Below are 13,356 nucleotides of genomic sequence, written 5' to 3' on the forward strand. Positions count from 1 at the left end.
TAGCAACATATGAGACAACGTTTCCAACGCCACAATTTAGGACCAATAGTTTCCCCGGAGTAACATAGTCGGACCTTTTCCGGAAAACATAGCTTTCCGGCTCAACGCTTGTGATTTTGCTTCAAATTTTTACGACCGGATTCTATGAAATTTGGGCCAAATTTTGGATAAGAAAGATGAGCGTTTGTAATTTTTTTCAGACAATAAGTAAATTCGGTAAATACTGAAAGGCCGAAATTTCGGACCCTATTCCGGCTCTGCACTCCTGCACCTTCCATTCCATCGTCACGGCGAAGAACAGAACATGAATTGCGTGCTCAAAACCTTGCCGCCGCCGGGCGGGGACCCTGCCGTGCCCGGTGCCCATTGGCCGTGGTCCCGGTCCACGAGGCATCCACCCATATAAACCCGCGCGTCCAGTCCACGCCCTCACAGTGCCCTCCCCTGCACGCTGCACGGCCCCGCCCCTGCCTGCCCCCTCCGCTCCCGCAACGGGTGGCCTCCGTTCCGAACCACCTCCTCCCTCTCCGGCGCTCGCCTCCCGCTCCTGCCCCCCTCGCCGTCTCCGTCGTCACTCCCAAACCCCAAAACCCGAATTCGGGCCTCGATCTCCCCGACAGCAGCGCGCCCGCGCGGCATGGAACCGGACGACGACGCGACCGCGGCGGGGGCGCAGCGGAAGGGCGCGGGCGCGTACGGCCAGCCGCTCCCGCGCGCCACGGAGTCCGCGCCCGCGTGCGCCCGCCACGCCGCGCCGCGTGTGCACAGCTTCGGCGACGGGCCCGCCGCCTCCCCGGCCCCGGCGCAGCGCCACGACCCCGCGCGCTGCGCATCGTTCCCCCAGCGGCACGGCGCCCACCGGCACGCCGAGCCGGCGCACGCCCCCGCGGCCTCCTTCGCCGCCTGGGTCGGTGGCGGGCTGGAGCGGGCCTTGTCCGGGTACGGCGGCGCGGGGCTGCCGGAGTTCGTCGGCGCGGGCGGGGGCGAGGGCATCTTCCGCGTGCCGCTCCGCGCCGCGATGCACCCGGGCCGCCCGCCGCCGCTCGAGGTGCGGCCCCACCCGCTGCGGGAGACGCAGGTAGGCGCGTTCCTGCGGACGCTCGCGTGCGACCCGCGGCGGCTGCAGCTGTGGGCGGGCGCCGAGTCCGGGGTCCGGGTGTGGGGCCTCGACGAGGTGTTCGACGGGTGGCCCGGCGACGCCGCGCGGCGCCGCGGGGACGAGGAGAGCGCGCCGTTCAGGGAGTCCGTGCCGGCGCCGCCCGCGCTCTGCGCCGCGGTGGACAGCGCCAACCGGCTGGTGTGGACGGGGCACAGGGACGGCAGGATCAGGGCGTGGCGCATGGACCTCGCCACGGCCGCTGGAGTCGGTGGCGGCTGCGGAGATGCGCCCTTGTTCAAGGAGGCCCTCGCGTGGCAGGCGTTCAGCCGCACGCCCGTGCTCGCCATCGTCGTCACGTCGTACGGTGAGAAGCTTTGCTTTACTTGATCATCTAGTTTGATTTTGCCTTGAATTGATTGCTTCTAGCAATTAGGCGATCCCACCTTTTTGGTGCCAAAAGGTGTGCCGGAATTGGAAATGTTTAGTTTTAGCTGGTTTCACGTGACTGAATGGTGGTAGCTTAGCGAAGACGTTTGGGGACTCCTCCTAGTCAATAGTTATTGACTCGATACTAAATGAGAATTTTGAACCCCAAATTAGACGGCCATGTTGCCACCGTTAAATCTTAGGTATACTTGTTGTCTTGTGCTGAATACTGTATGGCCAAACTTTGTTGCTTTGTATGAGGTGGGGACATCTACATATAGAATACTAGTGCTACAAGTTATTCTCGAATGGTGTCATTCCCTTGTCTTTTGTAGGTGAATATGCATGGATTTGGCGCATTTGGCTGGAGCAGTTTTGGTAGGTAGAAGTAGCCTTTGTGGTGTATTATCACACTGAAATGAATTAGCCTGTGAAATCTCAAACTCTCATTCGTCGAGAACTAATTTGCATGATCCAAATAAGTCCTTTTTGTTGCTAAGATTTCCAGTGATGTGTTCCATGATCTATATGGGGGCTGAAAGTTATCCCAATTAATTGCTTCACTAATCTCTTGGAAACAGGTGAAATATGGTCAGGATCCGAAGGGGGTATGATAAAGGCATGGCCTTGGGACGCCATTGCTAAGTCCCTCTCTCTGACATCAGACGAAAAACATATGGCTTCCTTGCTGGTTGAGAAAGCTTATATTGACCTTAGGAACAACGCTACAGTCGGTAACATGTGCTCGTTGCCTGCTGCTGATGTGAAACACATGCTTGCGGATCATTGCCGAGCGAAAGTTTGGAGTATAACAAGCATGACATTTGCTCTTTGGTATGCTCTGATAGATATAGCTATATTAAAACAGTTGTCTCAAGTTCATTGGCCCATAGTTACTTTCATATTCTTTTTACAGGGATGCTAGGACTAGGGAGCTGTTAAAAGTATTTGGCATTGATGGCCAAGTCGACTTAGCTCGGCTAGAGGCTCCAGTGATGCCAGAACAATTCATAGAGGAAGAGATCAAAGTAAAACCCACAAAGAAGGAGAAACCACAAGGTTCTTTCACATTTTTCCAGAAATCTAGGAATGCCCTGATGGGGGCGGCCGATGCTGTACGCAGAGTTGCAACGAAAGGGACATTTGTGGAAGATAACCGGCGAACAGAAGCTGTGGCTCAAGCAATGGATGGGACAATTTGGTCAGGTTGCACGAATGGATCTATTATTGTGTGGGATGGAAGCGGGAATAAACTGCAAGACATCCATTACCATAGTTCTTCTGTTCAATGCATAAAGGCACTTGGAGAAAGGGTGTGGGTGGGCTATGCCAGTGGCACTATTCAAGTCATGGATGTTGAAGGTAACCTTCTGGCAGGATGGACCGGACATAGCTGCCCAGTCATAAAGATGGCAATCGGTGGTTCTTACATCTTTACTCTGGCACATCATGGTGGTATTCGAGGATGGCCTCTAACTTCCCCAAGCCCTCTTGATGATATTCTACGAACTGAATTGGCTAACAGGGAGCTGTCATATACAAGGATAGAGAACATTAAAATACTGGTTGGAACTTGGAATGTGGCGCAGGAGAAAGCTTCTTTCGAATCACTTAGGTCATGGTTGGGTAGTGCTTTGTCTGATGTTGGATTAGTGGTTGTTGGCTTGCAAGAGGTCGAGATGGGTGCTGGAGTTCTTGCCATGGCTGCAGCCAAAGAAAGTGTAAGATTACTTTACCTCACCTTGGTTATCTCATTTCTTGTTACGCATTTTAGTTCAATCAAGCAGGAATATATTATCCAGGTATGCAATGGTTACAAGTAAAAACTGAAAAAAGGTTCTGCATTTAACAATTTAAATTGCTGCACTCCATCCATTTCATATCTTAGACAGGATACTTCTTCTTGCCTTGTTCAAAAATATATAGCCTCTTTAAAAATAGAGGTACTATTTGGTGAATATTTTCCACCTAATACCATTAATTCACTAAACTATTTATTTTGTTTGCACCATATTATGAAATGGAAGGAATTGTTTACTTGTCTATTTTCTTGTTCATGGTCCTCAGCATCCAATGATTTATCTGTATTTGTTTGTACCATGTTTTTTTTTTGCATTCTTCTTGTAAGTGTTTATTCTATATAGAGTTTATATTTCTAATGTTGCCAATAGGAAGGAATTTTGCACTTTTCTAAGCATGAGGTTTCATCACCAAACTCTAGTTCTTAGACTTGTCTTTACTATGCACTTGGATTGTTGATGTGTGATGCTACCTCCGAGAACTGAAAGGGAAAATGACTAGGTGTACAATTTCCCTATGCATTACTCCATCCATTCTCTTTTGATAGTCCTATTTTATCTTGGTACAGTGACCAAGAAGAAGGACTTTGCTTATCATCTCATTAACTATGACTCCTCGATTTCGATGTTATCTATACATGCACCAATCTTTTTTCTAGAAAAGTTACTCTGCACGGGAATCGAACAGCCGTCTCTACTATTTCCAAGATATCAACTCAAATAGGACTATCAAAAGAGAATAATTTAATTTTAGAAATAGGACTATCAAAAGAGAATGGAGGGAGTACTATTTTTCTATATGTTTATGTTTTTCCTGCTGCTTTCAGTCCAATTCAGATGTGTGAACATTATCAGCTAACACCGTTTACTGCAGTACTGTTTATTGCTCTTTTGTATAACTTATCTAAGGTGAATGTTAGATTCAAAATATCTTGCTTGTGGCCTTAGGTAGGGCTTGAGGGCAGTGCCAATGGGCAGTGGTGGATAGACAATATTGGCAAGACACTTGATGAGGGGATATCCTTCCACCGAGTTGGTTCAAGGCAGCTGGCTGGATTACTTATTGCTGCATGGTACTTACTATTTATGAAATCATTTCTCAATAAGGGATAACAAAATTCTGTTCGCATGATTATTAGACATTTGTACTTTCATACTGTTCTCATATGATTTTTACAAATTTTACATTATGACTATCTGAAGGGCTAGGAATGACCTTAAGCCACATGTTGGTGATGTTGATGCTGCTGCAGTGCCATGTGGCTTTGGACGAGCTATTGGCAACAAGGTAAGTGATTGTTGAGGCATCCTCACTTTTTTGTCTTTGAAGGTACCAGTTACCATTTTTTTTTCATGTGTGTATTAGCATTCGCCAACCCCTAGGCTCTTTGCTCTGTGTAATATCAAATAACAAATGTTTCGGCTGGAAAAGGGGAAGCAGCAACTGTCCACAAACATTTATTTGAGTGATGGGATATTTTTTCAGTTAAAAGAATAATGTGCTCCTCCTTTTATACTTCTACAATAGAGAGCATTTTTTCTGCATGTGTTAGGACAAAAGAATTCAACTAACGCTTAATATGGAAGGTTGGAAACTCAGCAATCGGCAGAAAAAATTTCCTTACAAGCTAATAATATATTGAAAACCAGTAGTTGCTTATTATATTTTTCACATCTGACTAAGTTGTGCTCCAAATTTCATCTGCACTTGGCAATGTATAAATAACAGGTGATACTTCTTGCAGGGTGGTGTGGGATTAAGAATAAGAGTCTATGATCGCAGGATATGTTTTGTGAGCAATCATTTTGCTGCACATCAAGAAAACGTTAGCCGTCGTAATGCTGACTTCGACCACATTTATCGGACAATGTCTTTTAACAAACCTCATGGTTCTACAGGTATTTTGTCGTCAAATTCCCTCTTGAAAGTATTGTTGTTTATTACATTACGACACATGGCATTTATAACACATTTTCTCTATTGTTCTACTACAGCCTCCGCGACATCGGTCCAGTTGCATAAAGCAGTGAGTGTATGTAATCATCAAACTGTGTTACCGAACCGACTAGGTTTTCTTATGGAAATTATGTGTATTTATGAGTGCATATTGTCATAATGGCAGGCAAACGGAAATCAAGCTGATGAAGATATACCTGAGCTGGCAGAAGCTGATATGGTTGTCTTTCTTGGTGATTTGAACTATCGACTTGATGGCATCACTTATGATGAAGCAAGGGATATGGTCTCTCAGAGGAGCTTTGACTGGCTTAGAGAAAGGGATCAACTTCGAGCAGAAATGAAGGCGGGAAATGTGTTTCAAGGAATGCGTGAAGGTCCTATCAGATTTCCTCCTACTTACAAGTTCCAAAGAAACCAACCGGGTCTCTCAGGTATTCCCTTTTATGCTTTCAGTACTTGCCAGTTAGAAAAATCTATTTTTGTTACATGGGATGTCCTTTTCTTTTTTCTTTTTTATTTTTTTGCATCCCAGTTGATTCATACAGAGTACTTCAGAGTTGAACTTGTTCCACCAACTCCATGTAGGTTATGATTCAGGCGAGAAGAAGAGAATACCTGCTTGGTGTGACAGGATACTGTATCGAGATAGCCGTCCTGTATCAACAGCTGAATGCTCATTAGACTGTCCTGTTGTTGCTGCCGTTACAGCGTAAGATTATGCAGAACCTAGCCTTTGAATTTTTTAAAATTTATGTTTTGACGGAGAGAATTACAGGGCTTATTTGATCCTTCTGTAGTATATTCCTCCGGAGTCCAGACTTGATATGCTGTTTTTGCTCCTTTGGTAGGTACGAAGCTTGCATGGATGTCACAGATAGTGATCATAAGCCAGTGCGGTGTGCATTTAGAGTTGATATTGCAAGAGTAGATGAGCTGATAAGAAGACAAGAATTTGGGAAAATAATCGAATCTAACGAAAAAGTGCGCTCTTTGCTCCGGGGGTCACATATTGTTCCAGATACTATCGTCAGCACAAACAACATTATATTGGAAAATCAAGAAGATGTTATACTTCGAATAAGTAATAATTGTGAAACAAGTAAGGCTGCTTTTGAAATCCTGTGCGAAGGCCAATCGATCACAAAGCATGATGGAACTAAATCTGAGCTTCCTCCAAGGGCTTCCTTTGGCTTTCCACTTTGGCTCGAGGTAGAACTGATCTATTTACTGTGTGTACATTAATGTTTGTTTTTTAAAGAAATGATTGGTCCTACAAGCATCCTTGTGCCACACCGCACTTCCTACTCGTGGCCTTTTAAATTATAAAGTTAGATTCACACAACATTTAGCGAGGGTATCTGTGACACTTACCCTGTATTCATTAGGAAAAAATATATATACAAAGTTTGGTCCATAGTTCTTACAGAAGAACAGTGTACCACCTCTATTGAATGTGTTCTGTTTCCACCCAGATTGTTGATCATTCTTTTGCTTGTAGGAATTATTGTGCCCATTACTCATTCAGTTCTGAAGGCCATTCATAGTTATAGGGGATGTATTATAATTCTATGAACAGAACAATTGTAGAACAAGGAACATGTTTTACTCTTATATGAGGCACATTTTGCTAACTGAAGCTCTCTTGGGAACAATTCATGATTTTTCTCATTCTAAGAGAAGCAAAATCTGATAAAAGAGAAATTATATCAACTTGTACCAAAACAGTTACTGAGATGCTCATGTTTGGTTCATCTGTACCATTTTATTTGAATAGTTATTTTTGCAAAGATATACCATTGAACCAAACCACTATGCAAATACAGCAATGTATATTTAAAAAGAAAAAAATCTTTGTTTCTATGTTATACCATCTTATTGTACCTTTTCCGGCTTTTATAATAACAATAAATTCTTATCTGACCCTGTAATGTTATATAGGTTCAACCGTCAGTCGGTCTCATTGAACCAGGGGAAACAATGGAAGTTGCAGTCCATCACGAAGACTTCTTCACAGAAGAAGAATTTGTCGACGGAGTACAGCAAAACTGGTGGTGTGAAGCCACCAGAGATATGGGGGCTGTTCTTTTGGTTAATGTTACAGGCAGCGCCTCGACTGAGACCATCACACACAGGATCAATGTCCGGCATTGCTGCCCGGTGCCCTCAGCTCCCCCACCCGTTAACCCACGCTCCGTTACAAACGCACCCAGTGATGCTGTGTCAGGTTCCAAGAATAACCAGTCGAATCACTTACAACGTTCTGACTTTGCAAACTTTGGCAGCTCAGAGGTGCATGACTTGTGCGATGTGCCAAAGCGGAACATGTAAAATTGAGTCCAGTTTCTTTCTTTTGATGCAGTAGTTGTTCTGTCCAAGTGTTTAGCCTGGTGGAGTCTCGGATTTTTCTTGCCTAAGTTGGGGCAGAAGTGTCTCTGCTTGTCATCCTGCTGTGTACATATGCCCCCTTGATCTCTCACCATTCTTTGTGTAGCAAAAAAAAGGACAAAAAAAGAAAGAAGAGATGCATAGTTACTAGCAAATAGCAATTACCTGTAGTTAAATTTGAGTTTCCTTTTTGATTTTGAAGTAGTACATGTGGAATTGAAATTATGTTGTTAGAGGGTGAGTATAATTGTAAAAAGGAAATTGTGAGCTCTGTTTGATCAATAGTCTGTATAACATACTTCACTGCATCGCCGTAGCATGGTTTCTACATAAAAGCCATACATGTAACTTTTACAGGACAATGTCATTGGTAATGAGATTTCTATTTTTTTGTGTGCAGAATCTATACCAACAATGTTCTTTTTTCCCCTCAATCCCACAAAGCCCAGTTACAGCTCAATCTCACCAGATACTGCAGGGCTTTCGGTTCAGAATTGTTGGGAACCTGAAAGCAGCATCCAAGCTGTCTGCTGTTGCTGTCGAGTTGCATAGAGTGAGCTGATGCTTTGCCGCTACTGCACACGCGCACAGTTGCGATACAGCTCAACGAGAACTGCAGCTGCTGAGCTGCTCCTATTAACAAAGCCACAGACTCTTCTCCATCGCACTCATCATGAGTCATTTGAGGCTTGGTAGTTACTTCAACCGACCCTTGTCAGGCAATACAGCTCACCTCCCCGTTTGACCTGCAAATTGCTTCAGAGTTGGTCTGGAAACTTAGTTCTCAAATCCTTCTACCCAACAACACGCCAACTGAAGGTGACCACTTGAATGTTTTGTATGTTTGAGGTAGATAGAAGTTGAGCCAAGTGCAAGCCAAACAAACTCTGCAACTCCCTATTGAATGATGGGTCATACTCACATAACCAAATTATTCAGCAGTCTAGACAACCGAACAGCTTTCGTTTGAAGCTTGAACTTGACAAGTTGACAGATGATGTCAATTAAAATAGAATAGGAGGGATCCTCATGAGCAGTTAGGTTAGGTCAAATCTTTAGACTGATCAGTCCATGCTCAGTGATGGTTTGGTCAGAATTTGGTGTACACCAGTCAGTACAGCTGCTTCTCATTTGAGGTACTAGTAGTTGGGTTTGGCCAAAGCTCACTGAACTCGGCTCCAATGCTTAGGTATTTAGGTTGTGGAACCACTACCGCTGGAAACTTTTGGAATTTGAAGAAGGTTTGAGTTGGCAGGTGATTACAAGGGTCAAGGGAGGCTCCTACCATCTGGAAAGTGAGGCTTATACAACTAGTTCGCCGACATGAAAATATACAAGCATATCATCTTGTCTATCTCTAAACTAAAAGTTCAGTTAAATCTGCAAAAGCTTTTTCCATTTGAAAAAAGAGAGTAATATCTGCAAAACATATGAGCTACCTCACCATGTTTAACGGAAAGGTGCTCACAAAAAAAAAATGGCGAATGATGCAAGCAGAACGATCAAGTGGAGGCACAAGTACAACTGGTGTTGATTGCACCCGTTGCAACTGCTTGCAATGTTTAGGACAGAGTACCAGATTGGCAATACTATTTTCGTGCGTGAACCACCAAATCCTATCTATCATCATCACGCCATCAACATGAAAAGGGTATCTTTTTTAGTTGGTAGCTGCAAAGATGAGTTCTGCGACCTGTATGCTACGCTGGAACATGCAAATTCCGGCGAGATATCTTAGCTTGTACGGCCGCACAACACCGACCCGACGGGGCCGGCCGCCGGCGGCCGGCGCCGAAGCAGAAACATGGTTGCTTTGTCCTGGCGTGGTCCATGCTATCTTCCCCCTTCCAGCAACACGGAATCCTTTTCCGGTGGTCTGTGCGGCGGCGCGACACGCCGATGCCAACGCGAGCGAGTAGCGCGCGTGCCCCCAGCCTGAGGCGCGCCGGCCGCCGCGGCGTGCGTTGCTGCGTCGCGTAGGCGTCGCGACCTCGGCGCGCGGCGGCCACGCGCGAGGCCGGCTGGCGAATCTGCACGAGGCGTGGGGCTGATGGCCCTGCTGCTGCTAAACCTTGGCGCTGGTCGCACGCTTCCGTGGATTTTTCTCGATCGTCGGACCCAGTCTGCTTTCCGGCCCTTTTTCCTGTGGATCGCCACGCCTTTTTCCTCCACCAAGGAAAAAGTTTGGCGACCGACTCGCACTGGATTGAGCGCCACAAACTCTTCTGCAGTTCTCACTGCTGGAGGGAACACACGCTGCTGTTCTTCCCGGAGAGTCACACTCACGCATCTATAAATTCGTGTGAAAGCTAAGGTGATAGGGGGAACAAGGGAGCCAAGGGCATCGCAACTGGAGCAACAAAAGATCGGCAGATTGAACGGGGAGGTTGACACTTGCAGTTTTTGCATTCTAGAAGCATGGTGCCGTTGTAGAAAACCAACCACCATCACACTGAATGACAGTGATCTCTCTTGCCTGACCTTTTAACCGCCATTGAGGATCAGAAAAATATAGGTAAAATGTAGCAAGCAGTACACTCGACGTTTTCTAGCTGTTTCGCTTTTCTAGAAGAATCATGCTTCCACTAGTGGAGTTGTACGTGTGTCTCTTCTTCTCAGCTTCACCAACCACTGGGTACACCTTGCCATCCTTTTTGCAAAAGGTGCAGATAGCATGGCCCCAGAACACAAGTGCATGATCAGCTCAGCATTCACAACAGAACAAAAGGCAGGCAATGACCGATGCCACTAGTATCACTCATGACTCATCTCCAGTATAATTGTGCAGTATACACACATCTATCATACAAAAAGAGAGATTAGACACTACGATCACAGGAGCTACAGCCTACATCTGCACACCAACACAACAGTGAAGATAAATGCAGGCCAAAGGGACCTGACTATGGAGTCATTACATGGATAGCGGCAAGTGGCCGTTCCCGTTGCCATTGTAGGTCTTGCTGTCCTCTTTCCTCCGCTTCAAGACGATGCCCCATGTAACGACTTCCAGGATGAGGGCGATGGCGCCCAGGATGCAGATGGCGATGATGTAGGCCGTCTTCCACTTCTGGTCGACGCTCAGGATGGACATTCCCTTGAAAATGTTGATGATGCCCAGTATGATGATGGTGTAACCGATGGAGTGATGGTAAACGTTCCAGTAGAACCGGTACTTGTGATCCTTCTTCGGCCTCAAGAAGAGCGCAAAGATCTGAACAGAAGAAGCAAATGTACATAAAAACTGTTACCATTGGATTCAAATTTCAGCAGGTAAGCAAGCGTCATGAGAAGAACTTAGTTAGTGTATGTACCTGCAGAGTACCAAGAGCAAATACTGTAATCCCAATGTTCCTGTGAACTGAATAGGTGATTCCCTTGGACATGTTTCCAAGATGAATCCCAGTTGCCCAGCCAGATACTCCGACGCCATAGCCAATCAGCTGGCACGCGACATGGAGGTAGAACCATGCGGGATCGGCCGATTTGAATGTCTTGAGATATCTCGCAAAAATGGCTCCCATGGGCAGCAGGAGACCCCAGCTCACGGCATTCAGGACTCCATGGGTCTACACAAAGAATTGGAGAAATGAGAATGTTTTAATAAAACCAACAGTACTTAGATTTGCCCAACGCAAACTCAGAATGTAACAGCTGTTTGGTGCTAAATGACAATAATGATGTTTTTTTATGGAAATGGAAACAGTACTTTCTTATTGAAGACTTCCGCTGTCACAACTCACAAGGCACCTACCTAGGCACCACCGTTACAGCTAGAATTTTATTGTGAAATCCATATGTCAACGATCATCTCGATTGTATAGAATTGCCGCATGTTAGCAGCACATGTCTATTACTTTGAATGCTTAAGAACATGTGCATCAAGACACCAACAGTTAGACTAATCCAAGCTGAACTGCTGAAGTCCACCAAGGAAGGATAAAAACTGACTCGGCTTGAAATTTGCAGCCTGGATGCATCAAAATTCAAAGTGTACGGATATGACAGGAATTTGGTGGTGGTATGTCACCCATGAAGCCACAGTCAACAAATGCCATCCGCCGTACAGGACAAGTACAGTTGATTAGTATGTTTGAATCGATTCAACGGGGCAGGACAAATTAGTTAGGGCAATTGCCAAGAGTTTTTTCGCCTACATACATAGACATTCTAAGCCTGAAATTAAAATTAATAGATTCCCCACGTTCTTACCACCACATCATCATGCACCAAACTTAATTTATGCGGTTAATCCCTTTGCCTTTTTTTAGTGGGAGGAATCATCTTCCCCGTAGCAGTAACGCTTCACATGCAGACATGAACTCATGTGCAGCACAAGGCCGAATAGAAGAGCTTTTTGTTGGAAAAAAGGTGAATTTTTACACACAATTTGACAGGATTCCAATATGAGAGTTCTATGGTTTTTGGAATGAACTTGAACCGGTGCCAGCGCACAAGAATTCAAGAAACAAGCAAGGCATTCAATACGAACAGGTAAATGTAAAATCAAATCCTTAAGGCCTGAAATTGAGTAACTCACATTTCTCTTCCTGAGGATGCTGTTCCCTCCGCTGGCGGCGGTGCTGGCCCCGGTGAGGAGGTTCAGCTTCCCCTTGGAGTTCAGGTTGTCGGCATTCGTCGTCGAGTGGATACCGATGGCCCCGCCGGAGGATGGGCCTACCTGCCAGACCTGGTTCACCTCCCCGGTGCCGTTCTGGAGCTTGAGCGTCCCGAAAATCCGGACGCGGCCGTCGCTGCCGAGCTCGGCGGCGAGGTCGTCGGACGTCTGGTAGGAGAGCGGCCCCGGGGAGCCGAGCGAGTACCCGGAGATGCTGTACGTCTGCACCTCGTACGCGCCGCTGCCCTTGGGCACGGCGACGAGCGCCTGCGTGCCGCTCATGCCGTCGCCGGTGGGGTTGAGCCCCCAGGCGACCCATCCGCCGGAGGGCGGGGCCGCGAGGAACGCGACGGACAGGGACGCCGCCGCGGCGTCGTAGGTCCAGTGCACAGACGCGCCCAGGCGGGGCAGGTCGGCGCACGCCGCGAACGCGCGGTTGCCCGAGAACCGCTCCGCCGCGCAGGCGGCGGCCGCGCGGCGCGGCGGCGCGGCCACCGCCGCCGCCAGGAGGAAGAGGACGAGGAGCCGCGGGAAGGACATGGCGGCGGGGGGGTTCTCGCGTGCGGGGCGCGCGCGCACTAGGCTCCAAGGAAGGGGAATCTCTGGTGGGGAAACGCAGAAAGGCTCCGGATTTTGGGTGCGGGCTTGGAGCTTGGATGCAGCCAGCAGCGGGTGGTGTTGGACTGGTGGTGGGGCGGCAGGAGGGGAGGGGAGGGGCGCGGTTAATAAGGGCGCGGCGGAGGGGACGGTGGACACGTGGGGGCCTGCAGTTGGGCCCGGGGTGACGCGGTCAGCTGGCCGGAGACTCGCTTTGGAAAGGTACACGTTCATCTTTTTTTACAGCGGTTGTCTGGCTGAGTACCGCTAGGACAGTTGTAACAAACCACGCCGCTTGGCATGCACCCAGCCTAAGTACGTTGCTGTATGTTAGAGGTATCACAGGTTATCTTATGCAAGTTTACATAGAATTTTGGATTAGGTGGTAGAGAGAGGGGTGCAGAGAATAAGGTGGTTGTTTCGCGAGACAATCGTCTTATAGGCTAAAATTTAGTACTATAAGACCACTCTC

At 47.1% G+C, this 13,356-nt stretch overlaps 2 protein-coding genes across 4 annotated transcripts; one reads left to right on the top strand and one right to left on the bottom strand.

Annotated features, from left to right (window-relative positions):
- The first annotated feature begins 423 nt into the window (after positions 1–423).
- On the top strand, positions 424–8,068 carry LOC112896407 (type II inositol polyphosphate 5-phosphatase 15-like). Of its 3 annotated transcripts, XM_025964367.1 has the most exons (12): positions 1,235–1,463; positions 1,861–1,903; positions 2,107–2,359; positions 2,442–3,246; positions 4,273–4,397; positions 4,528–4,612; positions 5,070–5,223; positions 5,320–5,357; positions 5,448–5,715; positions 5,870–5,993; positions 6,133–6,493; positions 7,223–8,068. In XM_025964367.1, exons 1-12 carry the CDS (start codon positions 1,383–1,385, stop codon positions 7,610–7,612), a joined length of 2,727 nt encoding a protein of 908 aa, XP_025820152.1. In that variant the 5' UTR covers positions 1,235–1,382; the 3' UTR covers positions 7,613–8,068. The 3 variants fall into 3 exon arrangements, with proteins under 3 accessions (XP_025820151.1, XP_025820150.1, XP_025820152.1); XM_025964366.1 differs by lacking the exon at positions 1,861–1,903 and having other exon boundaries at positions 424–1,463; positions 5,320–5,351; XM_025964365.1 differs by lacking the exon at positions 1,861–1,903 and having other exon boundaries at positions 638–1,463.
- A 2,320-nt stretch (positions 8,069–10,388) lies between these two features.
- Positions 10,389–12,993, bottom strand: LOC112896409 (cytochrome b561 and DOMON domain-containing protein At4g12980-like). The gene is made up of 3 exons (XM_025964368.1): positions 12,210–12,993; positions 10,984–11,238; positions 10,389–10,883 (listed from the first exon to the last, which is right to left on the bottom strand). The coding sequence occupies exons 1-3, from the start codon at positions 12,825–12,827 to the stop codon at positions 10,584–10,586; spliced, it is 1,173 nt and encodes a 390-aa protein (XP_025820153.1). The 5' UTR covers positions 12,828–12,993; the 3' UTR covers positions 10,389–10,583.
- Positions 12,994–13,356: the final 363 nt, after the last annotated feature.

This window comes from Panicum hallii, chromosome 6 (genome assembly GCF_002211085.1).
Source record: "Panicum hallii strain FIL2 chromosome 6, PHallii_v3.1, whole genome shotgun sequence".
NCBI classification, from domain to species: domain Eukaryota; kingdom Viridiplantae; phylum Streptophyta; class Magnoliopsida; order Poales; family Poaceae; genus Panicum; species Panicum hallii.

Bases quoted from the DNA above. Each gene is read 5' to 3' on its own strand.
- LOC112896407 (XM_025964365.1), top strand. From the start codon at position 638: ATGGAACCGGACGACGACGCGACCGCGGCGGGGGCGCAGCGGAAGGGC. The intron at 4,613-5,069 runs GTAAGTGATTGT...TACTTCTTGCAG, and splicing joins GACGAGCTATTGGCAACAAG to GGTGGTGTGGGATTAAGAAT. The intron at 5,716-5,869 runs GTATTCCCTTTT...AACTCCATGTAG, and splicing joins AAACCAACCGGGTCTCTCAG to GTTATGATTCAGGCGAGAAG.
- LOC112896409 (XM_025964368.1), bottom strand. From the start codon at position 12,827: ATGTCCTTCCCGCGGCTCCTCGTCCTCTTCCTCCTGGCGGCGGCGGTG. The intron at 11,239-12,209 runs GTGAGTTACTCA...TTCTTTGTGTAG, and splicing joins GCATCCTCAGGAAGAGAAAT to ACCCATGGAGTCCTGAATGC. The intron at 10,884-10,983 runs GTACATACACTA...TCTTCTGTTCAG, and splicing joins TTGCTCTTGGTACTCTGCAG to ATCTTTGCGCTCTTCTTGAG.